The 26,202-nt window shown below is 45.6% G+C and overlaps 1 protein-coding gene and 2 long non-coding RNA genes across 6 annotated transcripts in view; 1 reads left to right on the plus strand and 2 right to left on the minus strand.

Annotated features, from left to right (window-relative positions):
* lnx1 (ligand of numb-protein X 1) overlaps positions 1-22,002 on the plus strand; it is a 32,356-nt gene extending 10,354 nt beyond the window's left edge. For 2 of the 4 annotated variants that reach the window (XM_019897014.1, XM_019897015.1), the window contains 9 exons: positions 11,937-12,190; positions 14,040-14,171; positions 16,234-16,442; positions 16,574-16,978; positions 18,485-18,619; positions 18,697-18,874; positions 20,181-20,427; positions 21,189-21,347; positions 21,415-22,002. In XM_019897014.1, the coding sequence (XP_019752573.1) occupies positions 11,937-12,190; positions 14,040-14,171; positions 16,234-16,442; positions 16,574-16,978; positions 18,485-18,619; positions 18,697-18,874; positions 20,181-20,427; positions 21,189-21,347; positions 21,415-21,550 (1,855 nt within the window). In that variant the 3' untranslated portion in view covers positions 21,551-22,002. Of the gene's footprint in view, positions 1-1,631; positions 2,217-11,936; positions 12,191-14,039; positions 14,172-16,233; positions 16,443-16,573; positions 16,979-18,484; positions 18,620-18,696; positions 18,875-20,180; positions 20,428-21,188; positions 21,348-21,414 lie in introns of those variants that run through there. The other 2 variants (XM_019897017.1, XM_019897016.1) reach the window with 2 other exon arrangements.
* LOC109532254 (uncharacterized) lies at positions 3,275-6,639 on the minus strand. The gene is made up of 2 exons (XR_002171347.1): positions 6,269-6,639; positions 3,275-6,010 (listed from the first exon to the last, which is right to left on the minus strand). It is a non-coding gene; the product is annotated as an uncharacterized LOC109532254 (long non-coding RNA).
* Positions 7,644-11,814, minus strand: LOC109532253 (uncharacterized). The gene is made up of 3 exons (XR_002171346.1): positions 11,802-11,814; positions 8,150-8,872; positions 7,644-8,067 (listed from the first exon to the last, which is right to left on the minus strand). It is a non-coding gene; the product is annotated as an uncharacterized LOC109532253 (long non-coding RNA).
* Positions 22,003-26,202: the final 4,200 nt, after the last annotated feature.

Here is a 26,202-nt window from a genome sequence, read left to right on the forward strand (position 1 = left end):
TCGCAATTTCCATTTCCCCGCATACCCTGCGGACTATTCAAATAGGACAGGAAAATGTACTGTGCACCACAGCGACACATTCAGCCTGTAACCGAAGCGCTTCCATGCGGCCTCGTTGATTTACGACCTGCTGAAAGAAAAAAAAAAATCTGCGCTGACAAAATCAATTGTGTTAAGCGTACCAATTATAATGACTGTTATTGGACAATTTTAGGACCGGAAACGAAGCTTGATCTTTCACTGGATTTTTTTTTTTACTTCTAAAAGTATCATAATTCTTGTTTGTTGACTTTAATTTAGCCACTTGATTTTAACAAGTGTGCATCAAACAGATATTTACTGTCTGTCTGTTCTTTTCACCATTCATTCTCCAAGGTTGGCCACTGTCGGTTCATTAAATTAAAAGTAACAACGCTGTGAGTCATACTGGGCGAACGTCTAGTTGAAGTAAGTTTAAAAAAAGTAGCATATTTTCCGCACTATAAGGCATTTTGAAGTATAAGGCGCACCTTCAGTGAATGACCTATGTTAAAACTGTTTTCGTATATAGGGCGCACCGCATTATAAGGCGCATAGAATAGAAGCTACAATAGTGGCCGCGGTTGTGTAGTGCATCCACTAGATGGAGCTATGCTCGAGAGAATACAATACAATACAGTTTATCCAAACTTACCTCACTGGTGATTGCTTCAGCGAATATCGATGCTTTTTCTTTGTTTTGATGGGGAACGTCGCCCCTACCAACATGGCCGCCACCTAGGTATGCCTGTTAGCCAGATCTGTGCTGGATGGCCATTTCTCAATGTAAAGAAGACAGAGTACGGTCTCGTGAACTCGCAGAGCGCGGTCTTTTTAAGAACGTACGCAAGAATGGTCTTCCGAACATGAGTCTCTTTGTAAAATAGAACGGCTGTGTACTTCTCAACTTCCCCCCGACTCTGATATTTTTCCGTAAAAACAGCACGAAATTTATCTTGGATTCGTTGTTTTTTTTTCCCAGCCAAGTCATCCCAAGTATGCAACCGATGCATTCTTGCTTTAAGCTAGCTGACAAGAACAGCAACGGGTATTCCGTGCCTTCTTGCTTGATTCGTACTTTCAATTGGAACAGCACTTGGACTGACATGACATCACATCACAAGGACTAAACAGACAAGAACTCAAATTGAGAAACGGCTTCTATCTGGGACGACAATCGAATTTTTCTCCCAAGTCAAGGTACCCCTGCACCGTGAACAACAGCTCCCGTCCCCGCTTGGCACATTGAGTCCCTGTTGTGTTTTGCTCCTGTCGACTCTTTCGCGCATCAACTCTATACAGTAGGCAGGTTCATTCCAGCCGTCACACCAATCTGCTGCACAGCGAGTGGCCCATCGATGAAGAGGATCGAGGGCCGGGGGGGTGGGGAGTGATTCCCTCATCCTCATCCTCCTGCTCGCTCTCCTCTCCTTGGGAGGCCAATTGCGGAGGACGTACACATGTGTGCGTCGCACGCCGCGTGAGTGTATGTGTGTGAGGGAAGAGCCGACGGCAGCGGCCAAGCAGGTAGCCCCCGCCCCTCTCCCCTCCTTCCTCAATTTGGTCCGTTCCATCTCACCACCACCGCCACCCTCCCTCCTGCTCATTGGTTTCTGCTGCAGTATAAGTCACAGCCTGCGCTCTTGTCTCTAACGCACACACGCGCACGGATGGAGACAAACACACACGCATACGAGCACAAATCCTCTTACAACTGGCCGCTGCCCAGAACAGATTAAAGGGGGGGGCTGCACATCTCCGATTGTAGTCCAAATGTGCCACCTTCCTCCTCCTCCTTCTTCTTCTTTCTCCACTTTGTCCTCTTCCTGCTCTACAACAGCGGGACCTTCTTCTTCTTGTCCATCGTCTCCTTATTCATCTTCCTCCGACGTCCTCTGGCCCGCCTGAGGCACAGGAGCGACCTGTCCAGCTTTGCGGGACGGAAAGGATTCATTCTGGCAAGATAAGAGAAGAGAGGGGTGGCGGCGGGGAGTTAGTGGGGTGGGGGTTTGCGCGGGGGGGCTGGGGACGAGTAGGAGAAGACGAAGAGGGAGCCAGAAGAGCGCGGCGAGGAGCCAGCAGAGCAGGGAAGGGAAGGAGGCGACCATGAAGGCTCTGTTGCTGCTGGTTCTGCCCTGGCTCAGCCCGGCCAACTACACTGACAATTTGGGCAACCTGCACATCCTCTATTCCGAGCTGTGAGTACAAACCCCCCGACCCCCCACCCCTCACCCCTCACCCCTCATGCCGTCAAACCATAACATCAACAACACCCCCCCACCACCACCCCTGACCTGCCCATCCTTCCCATTCCACTCCATAATTGCGTGGAAACAATGTGTTTACCTTCAGGCTTGCTCCCATTCATATCATCGGATGACTCGAAGCGGGGCACATACCGTAGACGCGCTCGAGTCTGCAGGTAGAGCATCGCGCTCTCCGGGACTGTTTGGATGCTGCAGCTTTTGGCGCTGACAACCAGTGAAACTGCCACAGAGCCACCCTGGATGATGCGCTTTTCACAAACGGCGCAGCTTAGCTTAGAAATGCGTATGGAGTGACGAATCAGGGTAACTAAATTCGCTTTTGGGTTACTCGGCTACTTTGTGTCATAGTTCATATCACAATTTTTTTTTTTTTTGGCGACGTTTGAAAGCAAAGCTCACAGCACGGTGAAAGAGTCGGTTTTGTTCCCTGTGCTTGCGTGGGATTCTCCTGGTACTTCGGCTTCCTCAAACATTCCCCAAAGAGGCACGTTAGCTTCATTAAAGGACTCCATACCGTTCAGAGGTGTAAATGTGAGTATGAATCATCGTTTGTCCCGATGTGAAACGCGAATAATAGCTGGCAACCAGTCCAAGGTATACTTAGATTCTTCCCCCATATATTGCAAGTGGGATAGGCTCCGTAGATACTGATCACACGCGACCCTAATGAGAACACACGCAATACAAAATGGATGAATGATAAATTTGGAAACGAAAGCACACCAACGCGGTTGTACTCTGATCAGTTGCCAAAACATGTGCTCCAGACGTCCAAATTGTTTTGCCAAATGGAAGCAAATGAAAGTCATTTTTATTTATTTATTTTTTTGCCTTTGAACTCGGGAGTCAATCATTGAAGCTGTTGTCAATGTATCGGAGAATTGATGAAGTGCTTCAGAAGAAGGCAGCTTGGCGTGACTTTTGTCAGCCCGTCTGCTGCTACAGTCAATAGATCTGTGTTTGAATGTCCAGTAGAGCGTTTCTCTGCAGTGTTCGTTTTTGTTTTTTTGTTTTTCAGGTACTCTGGCTCTTTCACGCATTCCAAAAACGTGCATGTTAGGTTGATCAAAGACTCTATCTAAATCCTCCATAGGTGGCAATGTGAGTGAAAATGCTTGCATGGTTTGCGATTGACAAGTCCGGCAGTGTACCTTGTCTGTGGATGGCTAGTTTCAGAAGAAGTCGACTTTCCACTCAGACTGCCGTCAGATGAGATGAGAAAAGAGAGTATAAGGTCACTTCCCGTGCTTTTTACCCTCCATCTGCCCGCACATACGCCCGCTTGACTTCTAATAGCGCCCGCTTACTGTATGTGGGTCAGTTGGAGCGTGGCGAGCTTCGGGGCAAAAAGTCATCGTGTGTGGGGGGGAAGCGTCTGCCTCTCACGATCGTTCGATTATGATGTGATGGACAAACGTGGACGTCGTGTTTTTCCGGCTGGCTGGAGACAGTGGTCACGCTCCATTTTTCTTCGTCTTCCAATCTGACAGGAGTAGGTTCGCTCCGTTCGCCTGCTCGCCTTTTACTGTTGCTTTTATTCTCAAGGGTGTGTGTTTTGTACTGGGTTTACCTGATGTGAATGCAGTGTGCAATGCTGTGGAATATAGACAGGTGGATATTAGAGCCGCAGGGGGTGGGGGATGATCGGTGGGGCGCAGGGTTAGATGGCGGTAGTGAAATTTCTGCAATAGACAAATCCTTTCTTCAGAAAGAATTGTCTTTATTCCAACAGCGAGGCAAAAAATTAAAAGGCAGCTTCAGCCGGATCCCACTCGGCTCTGCGCCAAAGAGAGATACAGTTTTGGTTCACAGGCAACAATCGATTTCTCTATTCTGTATAACATTGTCTTCAAGGGATGAATAGGAGGAAAGGAAATATGTGGCAAAACAATCAGTCTCAATGTAATGTGAGGCATAACAATCACATATCCACGCAGCAAAAAAACATCACTCAAAGCTACGTGTGGCATAATCACAAATTCCCCTACGAAAACAATCACACTTAAAACTAGTTGTGGCATAACAATCACACACTTGCGCAGTAAACGTATCACTCTCAAAGCTACATCTGGCATAAAAATCGCATGCTCATCTATGTGTCATGACAATCATATACCTGTGTATGTAGCATAACAATTCCTTGCTTTTTTCATGTGGCATAACAATCACACTGGTGTATGTGGCAGAGCAATCACACGCCCATCCTCTTAAAACGATCACTCCCGAAGCTGTGTGCCATAACAATGACGCACATGCATAGCCCAAATAATCACTCTCAAAGTTAGAATGCGTTGTATAACAATCACACACCTGTGTAGTAAAAAAAAAGTAATTCCAAAAGTTTTGTGTCTCATAAAATGACCCACTCCATAACAATCATATACATGTGTAGTACAAAATCACTTTCAAATCCACATAATTTTACTGTGCTTGTGCTTTCTATTACTTTGTCTTCCTAATGTTATTGTCTGTTGTTGTGGGAATTATTTTTGCTCCATGTACAGGACTTTGTATACAGCGGTGGTTGTTTTAAAGTGCTTAAAAATGCAGTCGCGTTAAGTTGTATAAACACAGCCCGTATGCAAGTAGGGGCGGTCACCCATCAGACAGATGGAGGTGCTGTCGAAAAAAAAAAAAAAAAACGGTGCGCTATTTGTAATGTACATTACCGCCACCTACAGGGCCGTAGTCGTGGTACAATATAAGGGAAAAAAAGTGTGTTTTCTCCTCAAAGGCTCAACTTCTTAAACACTACCATTAGCCCGGCAATGCTCAAACGTTCAGCCCGCATCTGCAGGGTGTTTGATCACGCTTCAGCATGGACGCACCCTAACGGGATTAGCAACCCCGAAGGCACGCGCTAGCTGGATCCCAACTGTACGTGTCACTGGTTTTACAGCAGAGGTTCCGAGTCATAGGGTCATCGAACCTCATGACTCAATCTCTCAACTAATTAGACTTTTCGTCTGGGCCCCTGTCTCATTCTATTTGGACATTTGGAGGGCTAAAGGGTTCTGAAGTCGAATAAAAGAAAAAAAATATTGAAGCACACCTCAGAAAGGGAATATATTGGTCTTTGTGGTATTCGGGTAGCAGGCTTAGTTGGAAAATGTTGGTCTATAACAATCCTGTCAATGTGTGTCTCCGTTGAACAAAAACCACATCGCCTCGAAGGTTAGGACAAATAGCGATCAAGGTTCAATGTTAAATTCTAACTGTTGAGTGCGCAGAAAATAGGTGCAAGTTGGGTAGATAAATTCCAACCCCCATAAATAAACCAGAGGATCCAGTTAATGTGCATTAGACGCTTGCTTGATGACGTAAAACGCACGTATGTGCGCAGCGAGTGTGGTGCATCTGAATCATGCATGCTGCGTTTCATTTATTCATGCGGCTAAGTGAGTTTCGGGTTGGGACCGTTTCTCCCGCCAAACAAGCGGGAACATTTTTTACGATATACTCTGTTTACCGCACTATATCGCAAACCCTTTGTGTCGCAGTGCCGAAAGGAAGATCGTGAACATTCAAGAGAAGGTGAAATTCCTGGGTCGACTTTGGGGAGGCAGCCATTGTTTTGAGAACGCTTCATTTCGGGTTCTCGCGACATCACAACAAGCTCTGCAACTCCAGACTTTAGACATGACAGTCTTCCGTCTCCTTTGTTCCAACTTCTGACCCCCGCTTTATCACGCTGTTTGAGGCAATCGTTTTTCTGTGCGACGCATCTGGGAAAGGAGAGCGGCCACAGTCATCAATGAGCTCTTCTCTCGATGTATTTCCTCCGCAATGCACCACGCTTTAATATCCGCTCCTAAATCATTCAAGTGCTTTCCGTCGCCCAGATGGCTTAAGAAGGCTAAATCTGTTGACCCCCCGCCCGCAAATGTTGGCTCTTTGCGGCCGGTCAGAGCATTTTCTCATCGCTTCTTTTTGGCTCGTCGGCAGCAAGAGTGTAAGTGACAGCGGCGGCGTTAATCCCTCACGCGAGCGCCGTGAGCGCCAGGGCTTCGGGGTCAGGGTTGGCCGGGAGCTGGCCGCCTGTCAGCACGTGGAAGGGCGGGGTAACCGGGACGCTGCCTGCGGGAGGTCACATGAGGTAGAGATGGAGGCCAAAGCATTCTCTGCGATGGGTCTTTCTTTGTTGAGAGGATTACAACAGTTCAAGTCGGGGAAATTAGCCACGGTTTAGGTGCATATACTGGACAAAAGGGGCTTGACAAGGGCTACAGCGGATGGTCTCGGTGTGTGAAATGAGAGAGTTTCGCTGCTCTCTCGTGACAAAGTGACACGTGTGTGCACATGCAATTTTTTTTTTCTGATGGATGATGGACTGTTAGGATTCCTTCTTTTTTAGTTTTTCTTCTGTGACGGTCAGTTACATTTTTCCTCATATATATCTATCTATATCTATATCTATATATATATAGATGTATAGCGCTGTACAGAACATTTAAAACACGACTTCCAAGAAATCCGAATTGATCCGTATATAAGGTGCGTCGGATTATAAGGCGCACTGTTGACTTTTGAGCAAATGGAATACTTTTAGGTGCCCCTTATAGTGCGGAAAATATGGTGTCTATATAAATAATCAAATATATATATATAAAACACACACACACACACACACACACTGATGCTCTCCTGAGATCAAACAGAGACCAGTCCAGAGTGTGCTGTGGCAATAGCAGCAATAGTGGGAACTTCAACTACTTCTTTGGCTGTAAGGAGACACCTCAGTATAAAGACATCCTTCCAGTGCAATCAGGAGGTCGGCTCCACTTATGATTGGACGTATTGATTGGGCAGGAAAGCCATGACTCAGTCGAGCCAGCACGCCAAACCTGCTGAGCGGGCTGCAATGAAAAACAGACGTCTGACTTTCACCGCCTGTTGTTTTTTGAGGGACTGTGTGTGTATATGTCTCAGTTAAGTAACGTTTCTTGACTCCGTTAACAAACTTCCATATCACCAACACACGACCAAGGAATAATCCGCAGATTCCACAGGGCCTCCGCTGAATGTCGCCTGTCTAATGTCACACGGAACTTCACCCCGAACGCCTGCTGCCGCTCATGCAGCAGATGGGATGAACGTGCGCGTCGGGCGGATCCAATCAACGCGCCGTCCTCTGATTAACACTTCTCTAATTCGCCATTAACAGGATTATCTGCCGTTATGGGCCTCGGCTCACTCCTGGCGGCCGTTCCGACGCAACTTCACACATCTGGCGCGGAGCTGTGGAGATTGCGTGATGAAGGCCTAACTGATAAACGAATCTAACTTCGGCTGTTTTTGAATGGCCGAGTCAAGTCTTATTTTGCAGGAAGTGGAGGTGTAATGTGCATTAGCCACAGTGCAGCTAAGCCTCTGGCTAGCTTATGTCACGGCTAGTGGGAGCATGCTTTTTTTCTGTAGCAACCTCACATGCCACAAGATGGCACCAAAGCCCAGGTTAATAGGAAATTAGTCATTAGGTGTCAAGGTAGAATGTTGAAACGATGCATCAAGACTGAAGGGGAGGAGCTAAGTTTAGCCAGTGTTGTTAGCGCAAGTCCCAGAGAATTTACATCACAGGTGGATGTTTTTTGCTGGCCGCCTTTATTTTTCATGGTAGTAGTAAGATGTTAGCTTCAAATTACTTTTAAGTGTTTCTGGGTATGTTTGCGCAGTAAAGCGTTCTCAAACACCCAAAGTTGTAAGAAATCACGTTTCTATCTATCTATCTATCTATCTATCTATCTATCTATCTATCTATCTATCTAGCAAGCTAGCTAGCTTGCTAGCTATCTATTTAGTACCTTTGCTTACTTGAAAACAGATGTAAATGTAATCTAAGAAATGTGTGAATCTGAAGACTGCACCAGTCTTCTATCTGCATTGTAGTTGCTGTCGGCAGCTTCTCCCATGCATAATATTTCACATTGTTTTTTTTTTGTTTTCTTTTTTTTTTGTCTCACATTCTTCGGTGAGAAATAGCCACGGGCGTCCTCCGGGCTGGCAGACACCGCATATGTTTTTTTCTTTTATTTATTTTATTCCCCCCACCACTCAGCTTTTTACGTGTCAGGTGTATCTGATGTATATTCCGAGCGCTTAAGAAAATTGGCTGCCGGAATTCAAAATTGGCAATGACGTCCCCTGATTTTTTTTTTTTTTTTTTTTTTTTTTTCCGATCAATACATCCAAGACAGAGGAGCCGGCGGACTGCTCTCTGAGGATTTGTTGTCGACGGGCGGCAAACAAAAGATGCCATTTTTCGAGGCCATGTTATGTGAAAACACAATGTGAAGTGAATACACAAGAGAGAAACAACAGAGGCGATGACCGCGTTTCTTTTCAGACCACGCGGTTAATGCAGTCACGCTTCTTTCCCTTGTGCCGACTGTCTTTGCGCGCTCTTTGTTTCAGAGCTGCTAATTGCCTCAGCCAACGTGGTATTATAGCACATTTGGATGCAAATATGGATAATCGGGATGGGGGAAGATGACGGGCTTAGGCTGGGCTTACAAGATGCATTTCAAGCAAGACAATTGCGACATTTCTCCCATGCTGCGCGGTTGAGTCCAACATGATTTGAATTTGGCCTTTTTTTTGGTTTTTTGGTTTTTTGTACTCCTTGTGGACTGACATTTTACTCATTTTTTCAGTGCTACTTCTGTTCTGAGGGAAAGTGACGCCATTTTTATTTTTACATTTTATTTTACATTTTAATTCTGTCAGGATTACTTTTGCCGTGATAGTCATTTTCTCCATTTTTGTTTTGTTTTATTTCCGCAATGATTTTTCACCCTATCAGCTTGACATGAGCTGCTAAAAACTGACATACTTTACATTTTCTACATCCTTGACAAGCTACAGGAAAGGCCCTTCCGAGGATGCCTGCAGTATGTGAGAATGCCACTCCTTTGACCCTCAGTCATCTCGGCAGCTGTGGTGTTTGGCGGAGGGGGGGCTCATTTTCAACGCGGTGTCGGTCGTCAGCGAGAGTATGTGGGTTAGGAAGGATAATCCATGCGCGCCCCAAAGAGGATTGGAGAGTCTCACAGGCTTTGATGACTCCTGAGCCGGGTGTTTATTTCCCAGCGCGTCAACATGGCTGTTTTGTGTCGCATCCGGGCACGCCCTACAGCATTGTGGGTAATTGTGACTGCGCTCGGAGACGAGAGATGAAGGGTGGGGGCGGCGAGGGGTGCGCCGGGTATCTTTTGCGCCTTATCGCGTCCCACATCGGAGGAATGACGCAAGAACGAAGCCGGGGCGAGGATACGGCGGCGCCAACAAGCATCCACTGAGTTGCCTGCGGTGGAGCCACCGTGATTGTCATGCGTATGTTTATTTTAGATCTGGGTACATTCATGTACTTTGTACCCCGACAATCTTTGCCGGCATCCGCCCTTGTAGCAGGAGACACCATTTAGTCAGTCAGGCTTTTCTCCTGACAGGCCGTGGCCTTAAAATGAAAAATCCGAACGGTAGACATGAAGTGAATGCTTGAAAGACTTTCTTCCTTTCCGATACAAGGCAACGCTATTAATAAACACACTTTCACATCAGACTCGCCATTTTTCTGCTGCGAAACTGATTTTCTCGTGATGTGACAACACTAAATATATTCTCTTTGCCCGTTGAAGACATGTTACGTATTTGGGGTTTTTTTTTCCACGCGACTTTTAACTCATTTCATGACCCATGAAATGAACAACAATCCCATTCATCGCTTCCAGTCTACCCATAAACCTTTTTTTGTTTTTGTTGGGTCTCTGATAAATTAAAATGGCACAGTATTGTAGCAAAATGTAAGGGAAGAAGCTGGTTTTATCGTGTACCAATACTACGAATGTACACGCTGTCGTGTTTGCGTTCGATGTGTGACTTTAAGGGGCGCGGCCTAGTCAGCAAAGTCAGGAGCTTGAGTCAAGTTGGCCCAACAGCAGCTTTTTGAGGGTGATCTCATCTTCCATTGTTGTGTCGTGTGCATTGTGAGGACTTTCTCTCCTTGCCTACACGGGAGGGCATGACAGTACCTCAAGAGTTCCCAATTGTTGGTTTTTTTTCTTGGGTTTATTTTTTTGGGTGTGTATCAGGGGCTCGTTCGCGACCACTGTAACATTTCATGTGTTACTACAAATAAGTGTAAGGTTCATTTCTGGTTGGTTGGCAGGCAATCCAGAGACCTAACGTAAAAACAAAAAAAAAAAAAAAAAGCAGTTTTCTATCACATCCCCTACAAAGCGCCATACAAAAAAAACAAAAACAAATGACGATGACTGCACTCTTGGCTATGTTTGCGTCCATGTGGTTTTCACTGACGCACAATTCATGCTCAAACGGCGCGGTGTCAACGAGCCGACTAAGGAAGGGCCGAGCAACAAAACGCTTCCATTTCAAACGCGCAGTAAACGTCTATCGAGCAAGCGCGTGTATTAATTAAGCTATCACGTAAACGAGGAAGTGGATACTGAATGCATCGCAATCGTATTACGCTGCCCGCCATAAACAGCTGCTTGATGGGATTTCGTGCAGACTCTTTTTATTTCAGTGAGCTCTCAATGGTTTTATCTCGACGATATTACTAACACATATTTTTCTATCAAAAAAAAAAAAATTTGGTACTGACGAATGTTGTACATTTAAGATCGACAGGTCTGATCCATATTTTTTTTAAGCAATATACATCTCACTGTAAATAGCTTCCATTCAGACCAAAAATTTAGCGCCCCCCCCCCCCCCACTTACCTGCACACCCCCTGCTCTGAAGCGGATTGACATATTGCTCCATTCAACCACTTTAGCAGGTTAACTTCCATGTTGCCGCAGCGACATGCTTGATGGCATTCAATTTACTCACCGAACGAGCAGGAATAACTCTCAGAGGCCGGCCCCGCTCGTGTTACGTAAGAGTGCGGCGGCTCGATGGGATCGATGGCGACTCGTGGAGGGGGACGGGGGGAGCCTTTGTGTAAAGCTCTCCCCGACCCGCTGTGATCTGTGACTGAAAGTAAAAGATGCCAGCGATATGTAGAGAGGCAAAGGAATGTTAGTTTCCCCGTGAAATATGGACACAGTCAGGTCAGCCAGTTCTCTGCAGGACTTCGAATTATCTTTTTTTTTTTTTTTTTTAAACCCTCTGGTTGGGCCCGGAGAATGGATTTTACTTCTCTGAGCTTGGGTTTGATCCAGCTCATTACGGCCCACTTAATGTCCATGCTGATGGCTCCGCAGAGACGACCGGAGGAAGGCGAGGCAGAGCTCGTTTCTGTCTCTGATGAAGCGCAAATGGATGAAAAAAAAAAAAAAAAACGATTCCACTGGGATTGCTTTACCTGGATCTGGAAAGTCCGTCTGCACCATGTCTAACTGTGCTCAAGTGTCGATGTTGATTACTGTGGATGGGCCAGAAGACATTTTTTGTTGAATCCACCTTTGATTTCTTCTAAAATACCCAAAAGGAAGTCTTCTCCCATGGGTTTTTTTGACCGTGACCTTTTCAATCTCTCTCATGAATGTATTGACTTTTACCCCGAGCTCCTTGGTGCCAAAAACCGCTTCAACACATTATTCAACAATGATTCATGAAAATATCACCCACGCGTTATTTGCCCGACATGCTGACACTCTCTTCCCCCCCACACCCTCTTGTCGATAAAGGTGTAAAGGCGCCTCTCACTATGGCCTCTCAGCGGACAGGAAGCGGCGCTCTCAGGAGGGCGAGTGCACGGACAGCACGTCGGAGCTCACCATCGCCACGTTGCCCGGCGACGGCCCCGCGTCCGCCGCCGTGGCCCTGCTGTCAGACGAGGCGGGTTTAGTCAACCCGGCTTTTGACGCCAGCATGGAGGAGCACAGCCAGTCGGGCAGCACCACCAGCCTGGCGGCCCGTTGCAGCAGCAAGAAGAGTGAGTGTGAGTTGCTCATCATGGTAAAAAAATAAATAAAAAATTGTTTCACTTAGCGGCATGTAATTTGGTGGGTTCGTCGTTCATGGGCAGGCCCACAAAAAGTCTTGATAGGACACAGGAAGCCTTCTATTTTTATTTGGTTAATATATGCCTTCATGAAAATTCACAGTTGAAGCCAGTTTTACTTTGAAGCTTGTCTTGGTCTTGCCACTGAATTAAATTTCGAAAATTCACAGTTGAAGCCAGTTTTACTTTGAAGCATGAAATTTGAGTAGACGCACCAAAAAATAAAAATAAAAAAAATAGTCTCAGGATCCCTTGCCCAAAAAGGTACAGGAATTCCATAATTTTGGTTCAAAAAAGCAATTTTTGCAGAATCAACTGAAAATTTTGCTCAGTCACCCCTCTCCCCCCCAACCCCCTCCTTTGTAATTTTGGGAAAATTCAGCTCCCAATGTCAGTTTCACTTAGCAACATGAAATTTGGTGGGCATGTCTATCATGACTAGATCCACAAATAAATCTCGTGAACCCATACCCCAAAATTCATGTCTTCTTTTGATTTGAAGCAGCCATTTTAGCAGCATAAAGGCCCTCATAAATTGTCTGAAAAATTTTCTCAGTCACATATTTTTGGAAAAATTCAGCCCACAAAACCAGTTTGTTTGACTCGCAAAAGTCGACCCACAAAACAGTCCCGTTTCTGAAAAGACACAGAAAGTCCGTCAAGTTCGCGGTTGCTAAGGCTCATTTGAATTTACTCTGTGCTCTTCTCAGACCAATTTCCTAGACCCCCCCCAAGAATTTTTGGGGAAAATGTTCATCTTCTGAAACCAGTTTCCCTTAGCAACATGTAATTTGGTTGGCATGTCTGTCTCAAGTACAAACGTCTCATGAGCCCATGCTCAAAATATCACGTGAAGTCTTTATTTTATTTTGAAGCCGCCATTTTGGATGATATTGTTTTGTCCAACGACTGCCTCATGCAGAAAAACAGAATCGTAAAGAGATGGAGATGGAGTTTAAATATAGCCGGTGCTAGCATGCGTCGAAAGTGACATCTCCCACCTGAACGCAATCAAAATTCCCCGCCCATAACTTCAGCGTTCAGTCATCGGGGACCCCAAATGACGTCGTGAAGCACTTTCCACCGCGGGCCGCCGCCGCCGCCGCCGTGCGCGTCACCAACGCTGAGCAAGCTGTCACGGCCAGAAGCAACCGCAGCTTTTAAAGAATAATGTGGCTGTCAGGAGCCATCGCGTCTCAGCTCCGTAGAGGGCGGCGAGGGGAACGGTGACGGTGGTGTCGAGGCCACGGTGGGGCACGGTGACGCTATTTTCAGTCTTTTCAAAGTTTCAAATTTGGAAGGGTTTTTTTTTTTCCCTCATACTTAAATGCGACTACGGGAAGAAATCTTACCCGAATAAAGTTGCATGATGTGTCTCATAGAAGTTCAACTCAACTCAACGCCGCCACCGAAACTAATTTTCAGTCCTGGAGTTTAATGGCTCACTCGATTTTTTTTTTTTCTTAATTATGTATTTTCCGCAGTCGGCATTTATTATTTCACTTGCCGCTGGAACTTTTCGATCACTGTTGCTGTATCATTAAACAGCACCATGTGTCAAATATTTGGAGCAGCACTACCAATCGGTGGAACTGATTTCAAAGGGCAGAAACCAGTCATCTGTTCTGTATTACCACGGAAGGAATCATTGGTTGATAAGTGGTGACCAAAGGTTGAACCAATCAGGTGCAAACCTCCGCAGCCCCTTCTCAGACATGTCCAGACATGTTGACTCCTCGTGTCTATAAAGTCCCTCGCATCCTCACTCCTCAACTCCCTTTTCCAGTGCGGAGCCGCTCTTTCCGGAGGCTCAACCGGGCGTTCAGCGTCCTGCGGAGGACCAAGAGTGGCACCGCCGTCAATCATGAGACCTCGGAGGAGCGGGATAACGCCAGGAATTCCAGCGTGCCACAAGGAGGTACGATTCAACAAGGAGTACCTTTTTGGAAAAAAAATGGAATATGATGGAATCCAATTCCTTCGGCCTTGCTGGATTTTACCGCCATTTTTGTTGATGTGTGGCCACTTACAGGCAGAGTCTGTCATTTTAAAGAATTTTAAGTGGTTTTTTTTTCTTTTACATCAATTCTTGCCATTAGTGTGAGCAACGAATATTTGAACAAAAAAAGTGGAGCAGCACATGTCGACACACGATACAACCATGCTCACAGGCATATCTTGTTTTTCCTCTGCGAAACACGACTAATATTATCGCAAGCCGCTGGCTCCTTGAGTGCTGACTCTTGTTTCAGTCTGCAAACCAAGGCTCAAAAAAAATTTTTTTTAAAGGGATTTAATGGTTGTTTTGGAAATTCAGCATAATTACATGACATTGCTCACTTGTTTTAATCTGGTCCAAAACTTTTTCATCTCAAGTGTTAAGTCAATAATCAAACCCATTTTAACCAAAATTGTATGATTAAAGTCAACAGTATGCTATTGATTTATTTAAGGAGTTGAAGTCAGAAATTCCAGAATCCAACACATTCCTCACCATTAGGAAGTTCCATCACAATTGGCCAGCAAAGAGCCCAGAGGGTTAAACTGCCGCATCTGCACTTTACGATTCCCCGAAGAGTGTGTGCATGTGTATTTGTGACGCTCCCCCAGCTGAAACAAGGACGGTGACACGGCTCCGAGCCCAAGCAGATGTTCCTTTTTAATAATTCAGCTGCACGTTGCATAAGAGTTGCATCGCGGGAGGCGAATCAGAACGTGGTGGAGAGTGCACGCCCGAGGCGCTTTCGGACAGGATGAAGCGGACGTCACGGGCCAAGAGTCTTCCTTCATTCGCTCGATCAACTACTTTGATGGAACGTCCCCGGGGAGTTGAGCATGTGCAACCCGCTGGAGCCGTTTGTCTTCCCTGATCATTTACTTCAAAGGAGACATTGTTATAATTCATTTTAGAATGTTTGTCGACAAAGTAACATGATGGAGAAGTGATACGCACATCTGCCTCACAGTCCTGAGGTTCTGGGTTAGACTCCGGCCAGTTCAGTGATGAAGTGCTGCCGACACAAGTGAAAATAGACTTTTTTTTTCTTTTTTTGGGGTGAGCCCTTGCTTTTTTGTTTTAAATTGTGAGGGGAAAAAAAAGAAGCTTTGAACGTCTCCTTTTAATATGCACACCCCGGCGACTATGCGGCACAGTCATATTTGAGGGACCGATGACAAACGAGCAGGGAATGAATATAGTAGGCAGAGACGCAAAATTAAAGATGCCTATTCGCAGCGGATACAAGCAGAAACACAAGAGCGATAACGGCGGAGTACGAGGAGAGGTGAGCGGAGTCGGGAGCTTTACCTCATCGCGGCGAACGGACTGCACGCTCGCCACCTTGAAGCAATACGCAGACCAAATATTGACTCTGGAAATGGAGAGAATGCAACGCCAGCGAAGGGGGGAAGGGACGACACGCCGCTTAAGAAAGTGCAACATCCTTTTTTTTTTTTTTGGTCTTTTCATTTGGAAAATGCAACATCACGCTTGTCTTTGTAGGGAATGGCACCATCAACAGCAGTCGTTTGTGTTTGGAGCAAAATTCAAAATGGACACTGCATCTGACTGAGTGAAATAGCTCCAAATTACAGCACGCGTTGCGAAACGAAGGATGTCTTTGTTCCTTTGCAGTCCGGGGCTTGAAAAAAAAACGCTTTGTTTCACAACAACACTGGCGTGCAACAGCAGCGGAGATTTGTAGTGGAGCTTGTTCCCATGCACATTGCGTACAGATGGATGTGACTAATTGCACAAACATCAAGCGAGGACAATCAGCCAAGCGCCTTTTGCTTTTTCTTGGCGCATACCAGTGTGTTTGAGTAACCTGAGGGAGTCGAGGCAGCTGCGCCGCCATCTTCCCAAACTTCTCGTTACTTCCTCTCCTGTTTAACTTGGCTTTCAAAACGTGTTTTTTTTTTTAATTGCACTGTACAGCTGGACTCAAACTTTTCTTCTTCTTCTTCTCCTGGTCCGTCAGTGTTGGCTCTGCCACAGCTTCACCACTTGATCCCCGACGGGGAAGTGACCAGTATTAAAATCACGCGGGCGGAGCCGTCGGAGCCGCTCGCCATCAGCATCGTCGGCGGCAACGAGACTCCGCTGGTGCGCATCCTCATCCAGGACATCTACAGGGAGGGGGTCATCGCCCGAGATGGACGCCTGCTCCCCGGGGACATGATCCTCAAGGTATCGCCGGGTCACCGTATCGGAGGGCTTGACCGGATATTGACGAATTGAAAATAGCGATCTGACGATCGAAAATAAATTCATCGATCTTGCTTTTTTGATTCCGCGCCATCGAATCCATTTTCTCCAAGGTGAACGGCATCGACATCAGCAACGTGTCGCACTGCTACGCGGTGGCCACCCTCAAGCAGCCGTGCCAGCTCCTGCGTCTCACCATCCTCCGAGAGCAACGCCACCGCTACCATCACCCGCACGTGGGCGCCGGCGCCGGGGGCCACCCGTCGCACGGCCTGCCCCATCACCACCCGTTCCGGGACGACAGCGTCCACGTGGTGCTGAGCAAAAGCGCGCCCGACGAGCAGCTGGGCATCAAGCTGGTGCGGCGGCCCGAGGAGCCCGGCCTGTACATCTTTGACCTGCTGGAGGGCGGCCTGGCGGCTCGGGATGGACAGCTGTGGGTCGGGGACCGCGTGCTCGCTATCAACGGACACGATCTGCGCTACGGAGCCCCGGAACATGCTGCGCTGCTCATACAGGTTGGTGAAGTGCAGACAAAATAATGTTCAGGCGGCCTGATTTGCCTTGCGTTGCTTCTAATGGAGGGGAGAAGAGAAAGCGGTTTATGTGCCTCGCTAGGTGCTGCTGTTTTGGCTCGCAACGTCGATTAAAATCATGTCTGCGTGCCAAAAATAGCATCAATGAACTGAGTCATTCTGATTACTATCCATTCTTTATTTTTATTTTCATCATGGAAAAATGAAGGTGTTTATTCGTCTCACCGGGAATGGACGTGCACGATTTGAGGAACCATATTAGTGTTCCTATGGCTCTCTTTCCAAACGGTATTAAAGGCAATTGTAGTGATTTGTGGTAATTGCTTGGCTGTCGACATTTGATTGCGCCGATTCCCTGACAAACCCATGCCAGTCGTCGGTTGGTGCGTTTGTTGGCTAATGGCGTTTAATTGCTGTTAAGTCGTTCAGGGTCTGCGGGCCTGAAGTTCTGACTGACTGGCTCTACCGGCTACTCCCTCTTGCACTCCCCGACCAGGCACTTTCTGACAGAGATTAACAGCCAGCCATCCTGAAATTAAATTAGGCCAATTAAGGCAATAATGGGCCCAAGACTGACTTATTAAGGAGTTGAGCTCTGTGCAGCAGAGACCGGGGCGACTCTCAGAGGAGGTGAGGTGACAGAAACAGTCGGTTAGTCGTCAGGCAAAAGTGTGAATAAATGCATGTGAATGGGAGGTCACCGGATGGCAAATGCAAGTTATTTTAAAAAAAGTAGCTCCTATAAAAGCTCTCCTACTACAATCCAAGCCAATCAAAGAAATGCCAGAACACTTACACAGTCGCTTATGCTCCTTAGGGGAGTGACTTCAATAAGAAATGAGACTCAATTATATTTGCCGCAAGCTATTTTAGGCTGAGAAAAAAATGGAGGATGAAAGTAATGGAGTTTGTCATCATAGCCTTTTGGAAGTTGTTATGAATCATTTTTTGGGGGCATTATTCAAAAAAAAAAAACCCACAAGCTATTTACTGGTGTTTTAGTGGAGTCTCTTTGGCTACGCAAACGTTAGCCTGCTAGCTAATGTTAGTTCGGTGACAGATGGAATCAGTTAGATGACACGTACCACCACTAACTTTTTCTAGTGACTATAAAGTAAAAACTTTTGAACGCTTTATTATACTTGTCCAAAATATATTGTTTTGTTTTTTTTTTTGTCTCCAGTTAGCTAATGGTAGCCAGCTAGCTGAGATGCATGCTATTTCAAGCTCTTTGTCACTCAGAGTTGGCATTTACTGATAAAGCTGACACATTGGAAAAAAAGAAAAAAAAAAGCGATGAAACATTTTATATGTATTTAAACACCAAAATGTTCAACCAAGATGTAGAATTTTGTTGGAATGAGCTCTGTTAGCTTAATGCCAACATTTAATGCAACATCCTAGACACGCTAACGGAGAGTAGCGCGGATGAAATGTTCAACCAAACCTTATTTACCATATTTAACAAAGCTCGTCTTCTTTTGCCAGGCGAGCGAGGAAGGCGTGCACTTCGTCGTGTCCCGTCAGATCTGCTTGCCTGCGCCCGACATCCTCCAAGAAGCTCCATGGGGCATGGACGGCCCCCCGCCATATTCCCCGGTGGACATTGAGCAAACACTGCTGGTCAGCACACACAAAAAAAAAAAAAACACACTGACATCGAATGTGACTCGGAAATTAATTGATTGCAAATCCCGTAGGACTCGTGCCAGAAGCCCGCCTGCTACGAGAAGACGGTTACGTTGACCAAGGAGCCATACGACTCGCTGGGCATGGCCGTGGCCGGCGGCATGTCCAGCCGCGGTTGGGACCTGCCCATCTACGTCACAAACGTGGACCCCGACGGAGTTGTAGGCCAGGAGGGTTCCATACGCAAAGGTAACATTGGGATGCACACTTTTTATTAAAAAAAAATTGCTGTGTCAAACGCAGACCAAAAAAATGTTCTGTACCTTGAATGTGTGATGAATGAAATACATTTCCATTCCATGTTGTGCACTACCAGGCACAATTTTACCGCACCAAGCAGCGCTGATGAATTTGTGCCATATGCTGATTGACGAACACGCGTTTAATTATGAAAGTTAATCATGCGGCGGTGGTGGTTCAGCGCTCCGCAAATTGTCTCCCAACACAGAGAAAATATTAGCATTAGCGTAGCACCGGGAAGGAGGGAACTTGTCTGCAGGATCATTTTATGTCATGGCAATACTCGTGAGGTAGATTTTGCTGACTCGTGTGTCCTTAATGCATATTAGGCCTGCCATTGACCCTCCATGCATGAATCTCTCTTTATGAGATTCTGAAGGCTGAATGGGTCACATTGCTATGTTGCGCACCATTGTTGCTCTTTCACCCTCCTTTTGTTATTTATTTTTTTCCTAGCGCTTTAGTGCTAATGCCCCTTGGTCAAATTGACCTGGGGCATGTTTAAATCCTTTATGTATTTGTGTGATAATACTGAAGATTACTGTACTGTATATCATTAAGGTTTTCATTGACCTTAATAAGCCCTTTGCTACAATTGATAAGAAAATTGGAACGATATGATTTGATATAGTAACAGAAGAAAAGCACAATCATGGCTTATTGACATATCTTGCAAAGAGAAACTCATGTGTGCATTTAAATGAGGTCAAATCAGAATTGACTAAAGTAATATGTGGAGTTCCCCAGAGATCAATTCTCTGTCCATTATTCTTCTTTCCCATAATATGCAGTCATATTATATTCTGAACGATAACTGGAAGGTATCAGAGATCCTCAAACATGTACTTTTTGCTGATAATACCGCTCTGCTTTTTTCTGGGAAGAATTTAACTGAACACAATACAAGAGGAATTAAACACTTTGAAACAATGGATTAATCCCAATAATCATTTTTGGTATCTCATTCTTAACTCCATACATCTAACCATTGCTTTGCAAATTTATGATATTATTAAGCCAAGCAGAAAAGTACTTTGGAGTTCTTTTCTAAATGAAATGGGTCAATTAGACCCACAACTTAACAGGAGGCTGAATAAATATTCATGATATTTGCATATGCTCACACAGCAACGTGTCATTCAGGTGGCGGCTCGAAAGCACCCTTTGTTCTTTGCAAAAGCACAGGTGGCGCTCACCCGGGGCGCCTTTGGAGGTTGTTGAATATTTCATGGAGCTCACTCTTCCCCTCGTCTAGGCGACATCTTACTCAACGTGAACGGCGTGGATCTGACGGGAGTGACGCGGAGCGAGGCCGTGGCGAACCTGAAGAACACCTCGTCGCCTGTGGTACTCAAAGTCCTGGAGATGCGGCCCCCCGATGAGGGTCTGCCGGAGGGCGAGCTGCCGCCATGCCTGGCGTCCTCGCCCGACAGCACCACCAAGAGCCCGCTGCCCAACAATGACTACTCCCCGCTGTGGGTGTCATGGCTGCAGCTGCCCAGGTTCGTCATTGGAGAAGTTCTTTCAAAGAGGAAGAAAAAAAAAACACCTAAAAGTTGTTCTACGTAGAGGATAAATGACATGACAAGCTGTCCAGTGTCATAACTGCTGTCCCTGAAAGGGTTAAAGGGGTAAAACACCACAGCATATATGCTAATTAGCATCAAGCTATTAAGACTCTCATTCAGTAGTTGTCAGGTTGTTTTAAATCCACTTTTAGTCTGACAGTAAACGGCAACTAAGAGTCGAGCAATTTTGTCAGAACAAAAGTTCATGAGAGGTTAACAGAAATGATCATCGATATTACGCTAATTATAAACAGTAAAGACCTGCTAGTTTAATACATACGGGATGTTGCAAAATGAAGTGGTACTAAAACTTTTAAGTTGGATTCGTCTCGCCAAAGAAGAACCGCAATGTAGAGGTCGAAAAAAAATATATATATTGGGTGGCAGCCAATTTAGCATTCTGACCAAGGACAATAAAATGTGCTTTGGATGGAAAAATGATATATGTACAAATATTCGCCACTTTAAGAATTTTACGTTGGACTCACCTGAAAAACGATTTGCACGCTATTTAGTAATAATAGTATTTAGTCGTGTGTGTGCGTGTGTCCTGCCATGCATGTGTGTGTACATATATGCATGACATCATCGCTTCTATTTCTGATTTGAAATGATCTCCGTCATCTTTTGTGACACACTTTTGAAGTGGATTTAACACCGGCTTTGATCAATCACATGCTGCTTTGATCCCGCAGGCACCTGTACGGCTGCAAGGACATCGTGCTGCGGCGGAGCATGTCAGGCAGCCTGGGGTTCAGCATCGTGGGGGGCCAGGAGGAAGTCAACTGCAACCAGTGCTTTTTTATACGCTCCATCGTCAAGGGCACGCCGGCCTACAACGATGGCGGAATAAGGTACGATGCAAGTCCAGATTTGCGGTTTTCTTTCCTGCCAATTATTTACCGATCTGCATGTTCGTAGGTGCGGGGACATCCTACTGGAGGTGAACGGAAAGAGTACGTGGGGCATGACCCACATGGCGTTGGTACGTCTCCTCAAGGAACTACGGGGAAGGATCACGTTGACCATCGTGTCGTGGCCGGGAAGCTTGATGTAAATGGACTTTTGAGTGGCGCTCTCATGAGACTGGACTTTTTTTTTTTGTCTCTGGGAACATGGACACCGAACATTTGGGGTTCTATCCCTGTGTATATAAAAAATAAAATAAAATATTGATTGAAGCACTGGTACTACATCTGTTTATCATACAACACGTTGCCAAGTAGTCGTCTGTGTCGTTTGACTCATTTCTTTCAGATTTCAAGAAAAAAAAATGTGTTCATAAGATGTCGAAAACGGAAACTATTTAAATCATTAGGTGACTTTGTGGAGGCCTTACTCATTTTCTTACTTTTAAGAGATTTAAAAAAAAATAAAAAAAAACAGACTCGGTTGCTGTGTATCCCTCGGCCGTCCGCCGTGGTTGTTTGTGTCCGCTTCGGCCCATGTCGTATATCTGATATCAGTACACTTGGTTCAATGGTCAATAAAAGTCATTGGAAAAACATATCAGCAAATCTGCTCACTTTGGGTTTTCATGTGGTATTATTTTTTTTGTTTGTTGTCATATTTTCCCCTTATCTTGTAACTATTGTAACTCAACCTTTTTCAATTCCATCTTTTATTCCACTTATGATGTGGATACTCACTTCTGACACTTGTTTGTTGTCATATTTTCCCCTTGTAACTATTGTAACTCGACCTTTTTCAATTCCATCTTCTATTCCACTTATGATGTGGATACTCACTTCTGACACCAAACCATCCCACTTCTGACCCCATTTCTTTCAAGACGACGGATACCGCCAAATGAATTTCGGTTTTGCGTCACTTATGAAGCATGACAAGCACGTAGCTTCGCTACAGTCACGACATACTTTTCCGCGCCAAGTTGCGTCTTCTTCTTTGACGTCAATTGGATCACCCACCGCAAGGATGACGCTTCCCGAGTGCTGCTAAAAATGTACATTGAGGAAACAGGTTGTCTTAACACCCTCACGGCCTATACTGACAAATCCCATACGCGCGTGTGTGATGTATGTTTCACATATGACAGTGATGAAAGTGGGCACCTTTCGTTATTTGGGAAAGTGGAGCAAAGGGATTTTTATTTGGTCTTTTCCACCAAAGATCAGACAAAACTGTGAGCTTTCGCGCCCTCCAATTGACCTTCGAGACACCGAGAAGAGTCCTGCAACGCAGATGGTCCGAAGTTTCTGGTTGGTTGGTTCCATTTGTAGAAATGTAGAAATGCGCACCTGTTGCCACTTAGGAAACGGTGAACACCTGTGAAAACACAGCTGAGCGCCAAGTGAGAACAAGGCGACATTCGGCTTGCTGAAGTGGGCTTGTTCGCCAAGATATGTGAAGCTGCAAGCTAGCACCAGGCATTTGCTGTCACCTCAATTGCTGGAGACATGTCACCGGACAACGACAGTGTCAGAAGTGGGGCGACAAGTGGAATTCTGCAACTAGTGATGTCAAACGGTGAGCTTGTTTTTGGAATTCTCTTATAGATGTCAGAAGTGGAGAGGTTTGTGGTGATTGGTGTCAGAAGTGGCCCTGACAGTAGAGCCCTCTGACAAAAGGTGTCAGAAGTGGGATGTTAGAAAAGTTATGTGCATAAATTATGAGATGTTTGAATTTGAAGAGTTTTGTGATAAATGGTCTCAGGCGTGGATTGTATAGAAAAGTTATGTGAGAGATGGTGCTGCAGTTTGTACAGTTTTGTGGCAAATTGGTGTCAGAAGTGGGATGGTGGGATGCATAGGGTAAATGGTGTCATCAATTAGGCGAGTGGAGTACTATGATTATTGGTCTCAGAAGTGAGGCAGTTCATGATTTTTTTTTTCATAAGTGGTACCAGAAGTTGCACCATTCGTTAAGTTCATCAGTTGAGTCAGAGGTGGAATGGGTTGCAGATTTATGTGCTACATAAAATAAATTCGGAAAGTAGAGTTTCATTCGTGGCATCAGAAGTTGGATGGATTATAGAGTTAAGTGAGAGATGGTGTCAGAAGTGGGCTGGTACATTTCAGGGGAAATGGGGTCAGATATTAATTCGGTAAATTAAGTAGTGTACTGTTGATGGTGTTTGAAGTTGGGCATTTCACGATTTATTTCATAAACTGTGTCAGAAGTTGGGTAGTTGAGTCAGAGGCCTCAATCGAGTCAGCGGCGGGATGGGCTGTCGATCTGACTGCTACATGATGTTAGAAGCTAATGAGGAAAGTAGAGTTGTATTTCATGGTGTGAGAATTGGGACAGCTCTCTGCAGAATATTTCAGATTGCATCGTTATATGTTCTAATTGTTCTAGAAGTATAGGATTATTTCATCGCTGGTGTCACAAGGAGAAAATTTGTGGACTTTTCTGACAATTGGTGTCAGAAGTGAGACAACTAGTAGAATTCACTGACAAAATGTTTTAAAAGCGGGACGCTTCATTACATTTAATGAATGGTTCCGGAAGTGCGATGGTTGGTCGAATCTGTGGTGTCAGAAGTGGCAAGCTAGTAGAGTTTGCTTGTCTGAACAGTTGCACCATCACAAAGCCGCCTGCACCAGTCGCACTCTGACCGACATTTTTGCAACCGCTCACCCGGGGACACACGCGTCCACTTCACTCTTGTCACGCACACACGCGCGCCCTCGGCTCACGTGGGAGGACGGGCTGACATTTTGCTGCAACCGAGCATTTCTCACACCAGCGTTGTGCATGTCAGGCTTGCCGCCCATTCCTGACATTGACTTTCACATCGATATGCAGCATTGCTGTGTATGTGGTCGCTTCTGGCACCATTGGTCTAAAAATTCCACGACCCGTCCCACTGCTGGAGCTGTGTGCTACTTGGCAACTCCCCAAAACAATTCGTCAAAAAAAACGCAATTCATCTATCCAATTTCTGACACCAGTTTGTCACAATTCTTTTCGGACTGAACTACCCGTCCTACTTCTGACATCATTTATCACGGAACTTTACTCATCCATCCAACTTTTGACACTATTAAAGACAGAACTCTGCTCACCTATCCAACATTTATCACTGACCTCTTCTAACGTGCCACTTCTGACGCCACCGGTCGCAGAACTGCCTCACTTCTGACACTGTTTTGTCACATATATCTCATAGCATCCCTCTTTGGACACTATTTGTCTCTTCACTTTACTATTTGATGCCACTTCTGACACCATTTATCCCCCATCTGAACATTTTTTTGAGCTTCACATCCCATCCACCATGTCACAGCCTAAATATGGCACACGCTCGCGCAAAGGGAGAACCTGCTGTTCCTAATATCCCAGCAGGAGAAGTTGAACAGAAGCGGCGGCGGGGGAGCGGAGATGTTGCGCACGTGTGTGTCAGGAGAAGGTAAAAAGGAAATGATTCATAAAGGGATGAGAAGAGAAAGTCCTTGACGGAAAAGAAAACACATGAGCGCAAGACAGTGAGGGAAACCGAGTGCAGCAAATTGTTTTGGGGTTTTTTTGTTTGGTTTTTTTTTTGTTTTTTTAAGTTGGGAAGCTTTCCGGCCTTGGGCGTGGACCTCCAGCACGTTTAAATCAAAAGATGGAAGTTGGACTCCACAGACACTTGGTGACACTTCAGCGAGGTTGGGAAGGATGCCGCCGCCGCCGTCGCTGATAAACAGCAAAGACGAGACGCCAACCGCTCGGCTGTCCCTCCGCCTTATTTGTGGCATCTGACTTGTTAAGGGTTCAAATTGATTCGATAAGAACTTTTTTTAACCTGTGCATGACAATGAAGACTCTTGAATGTCTTAAATCTCAACCCCCCTAACCCTCCACGCGCCCCCTCACGCCCCCCCAAAAAAAAATGTAATAAAAAAAGCTAAGACGTCTTGTGACGGTCTGTTGAGCAGCTGCGACCCTCCGATCATGAAACCAATCGTTTTTTTTTTTGGTCCGGCTCCATCGAAGAACTCTATTCTGGGCTCATTCAATCCATGCACCTTGGCAGACAGCCCTCGCCACACACACACACACACACACACACACACACACACACACACACACACACACACACACACATTCACAACATTTGTAGCTCCAAAGGGAACAATGCGAGGGGAAAAAATGGTCCTGGCATCCCGTGTTGGTATTTCTGGTCTTAAATTTACAAAGCTGCTCCCGTTTGACGCTGACTGAAGACATGTGGACAGGAAATGCCTGACTTGCAAAATGTATACTTCTCAGAATAACTTGATATGATATCCGACAATACAGAACCAAAAAATATGGCCTTCCCATAAAATGAGATAAAAGTGAAAAAATCTTTTTAAAAAACTGCCTCTCGTCTCTTGTTGCACCCACACTGAGATGTAAGCGCAGAAAGAAGTGATTCCGCTTCTGACGCCGTTACTGTGCCACTTCAGGCCTAGTTTGTCACAGTACTGAGAAGAAACCAAACTGTCTGTCCAACTTCTGACACGGTCATAAGGAAATGTTCATGCTTCTTGGAAAAAAAAAAAAATCAGATCTGCGTCGCATATGTGGGAAAAAAAAATTTCGCAATTGAGCTGAAGTGTGAACATAGCCCAAGACATAACTGCCATCTTGTGGTGATTGGTGATATTACAACTTAAAATGACACTCCAACCCTGCTTTGTTTACCCTTGTCATTTCGACGACAAATATTATCAGGAGTTAGGATGTAACGGTGCCAGAAGCGGAATGGTGAGTTGGCAT

Source organism: Hippocampus comes, unplaced genomic scaffold, assembly GCF_001891065.2.
Source record: "Hippocampus comes isolate QL1 unplaced genomic scaffold, H_comes_QL1_v1.1 scaffold22, whole genome shotgun sequence".
Classification (NCBI taxonomy): Eukaryota; Metazoa; Chordata; class Actinopteri; order Syngnathiformes; family Syngnathidae; genus Hippocampus; species Hippocampus comes.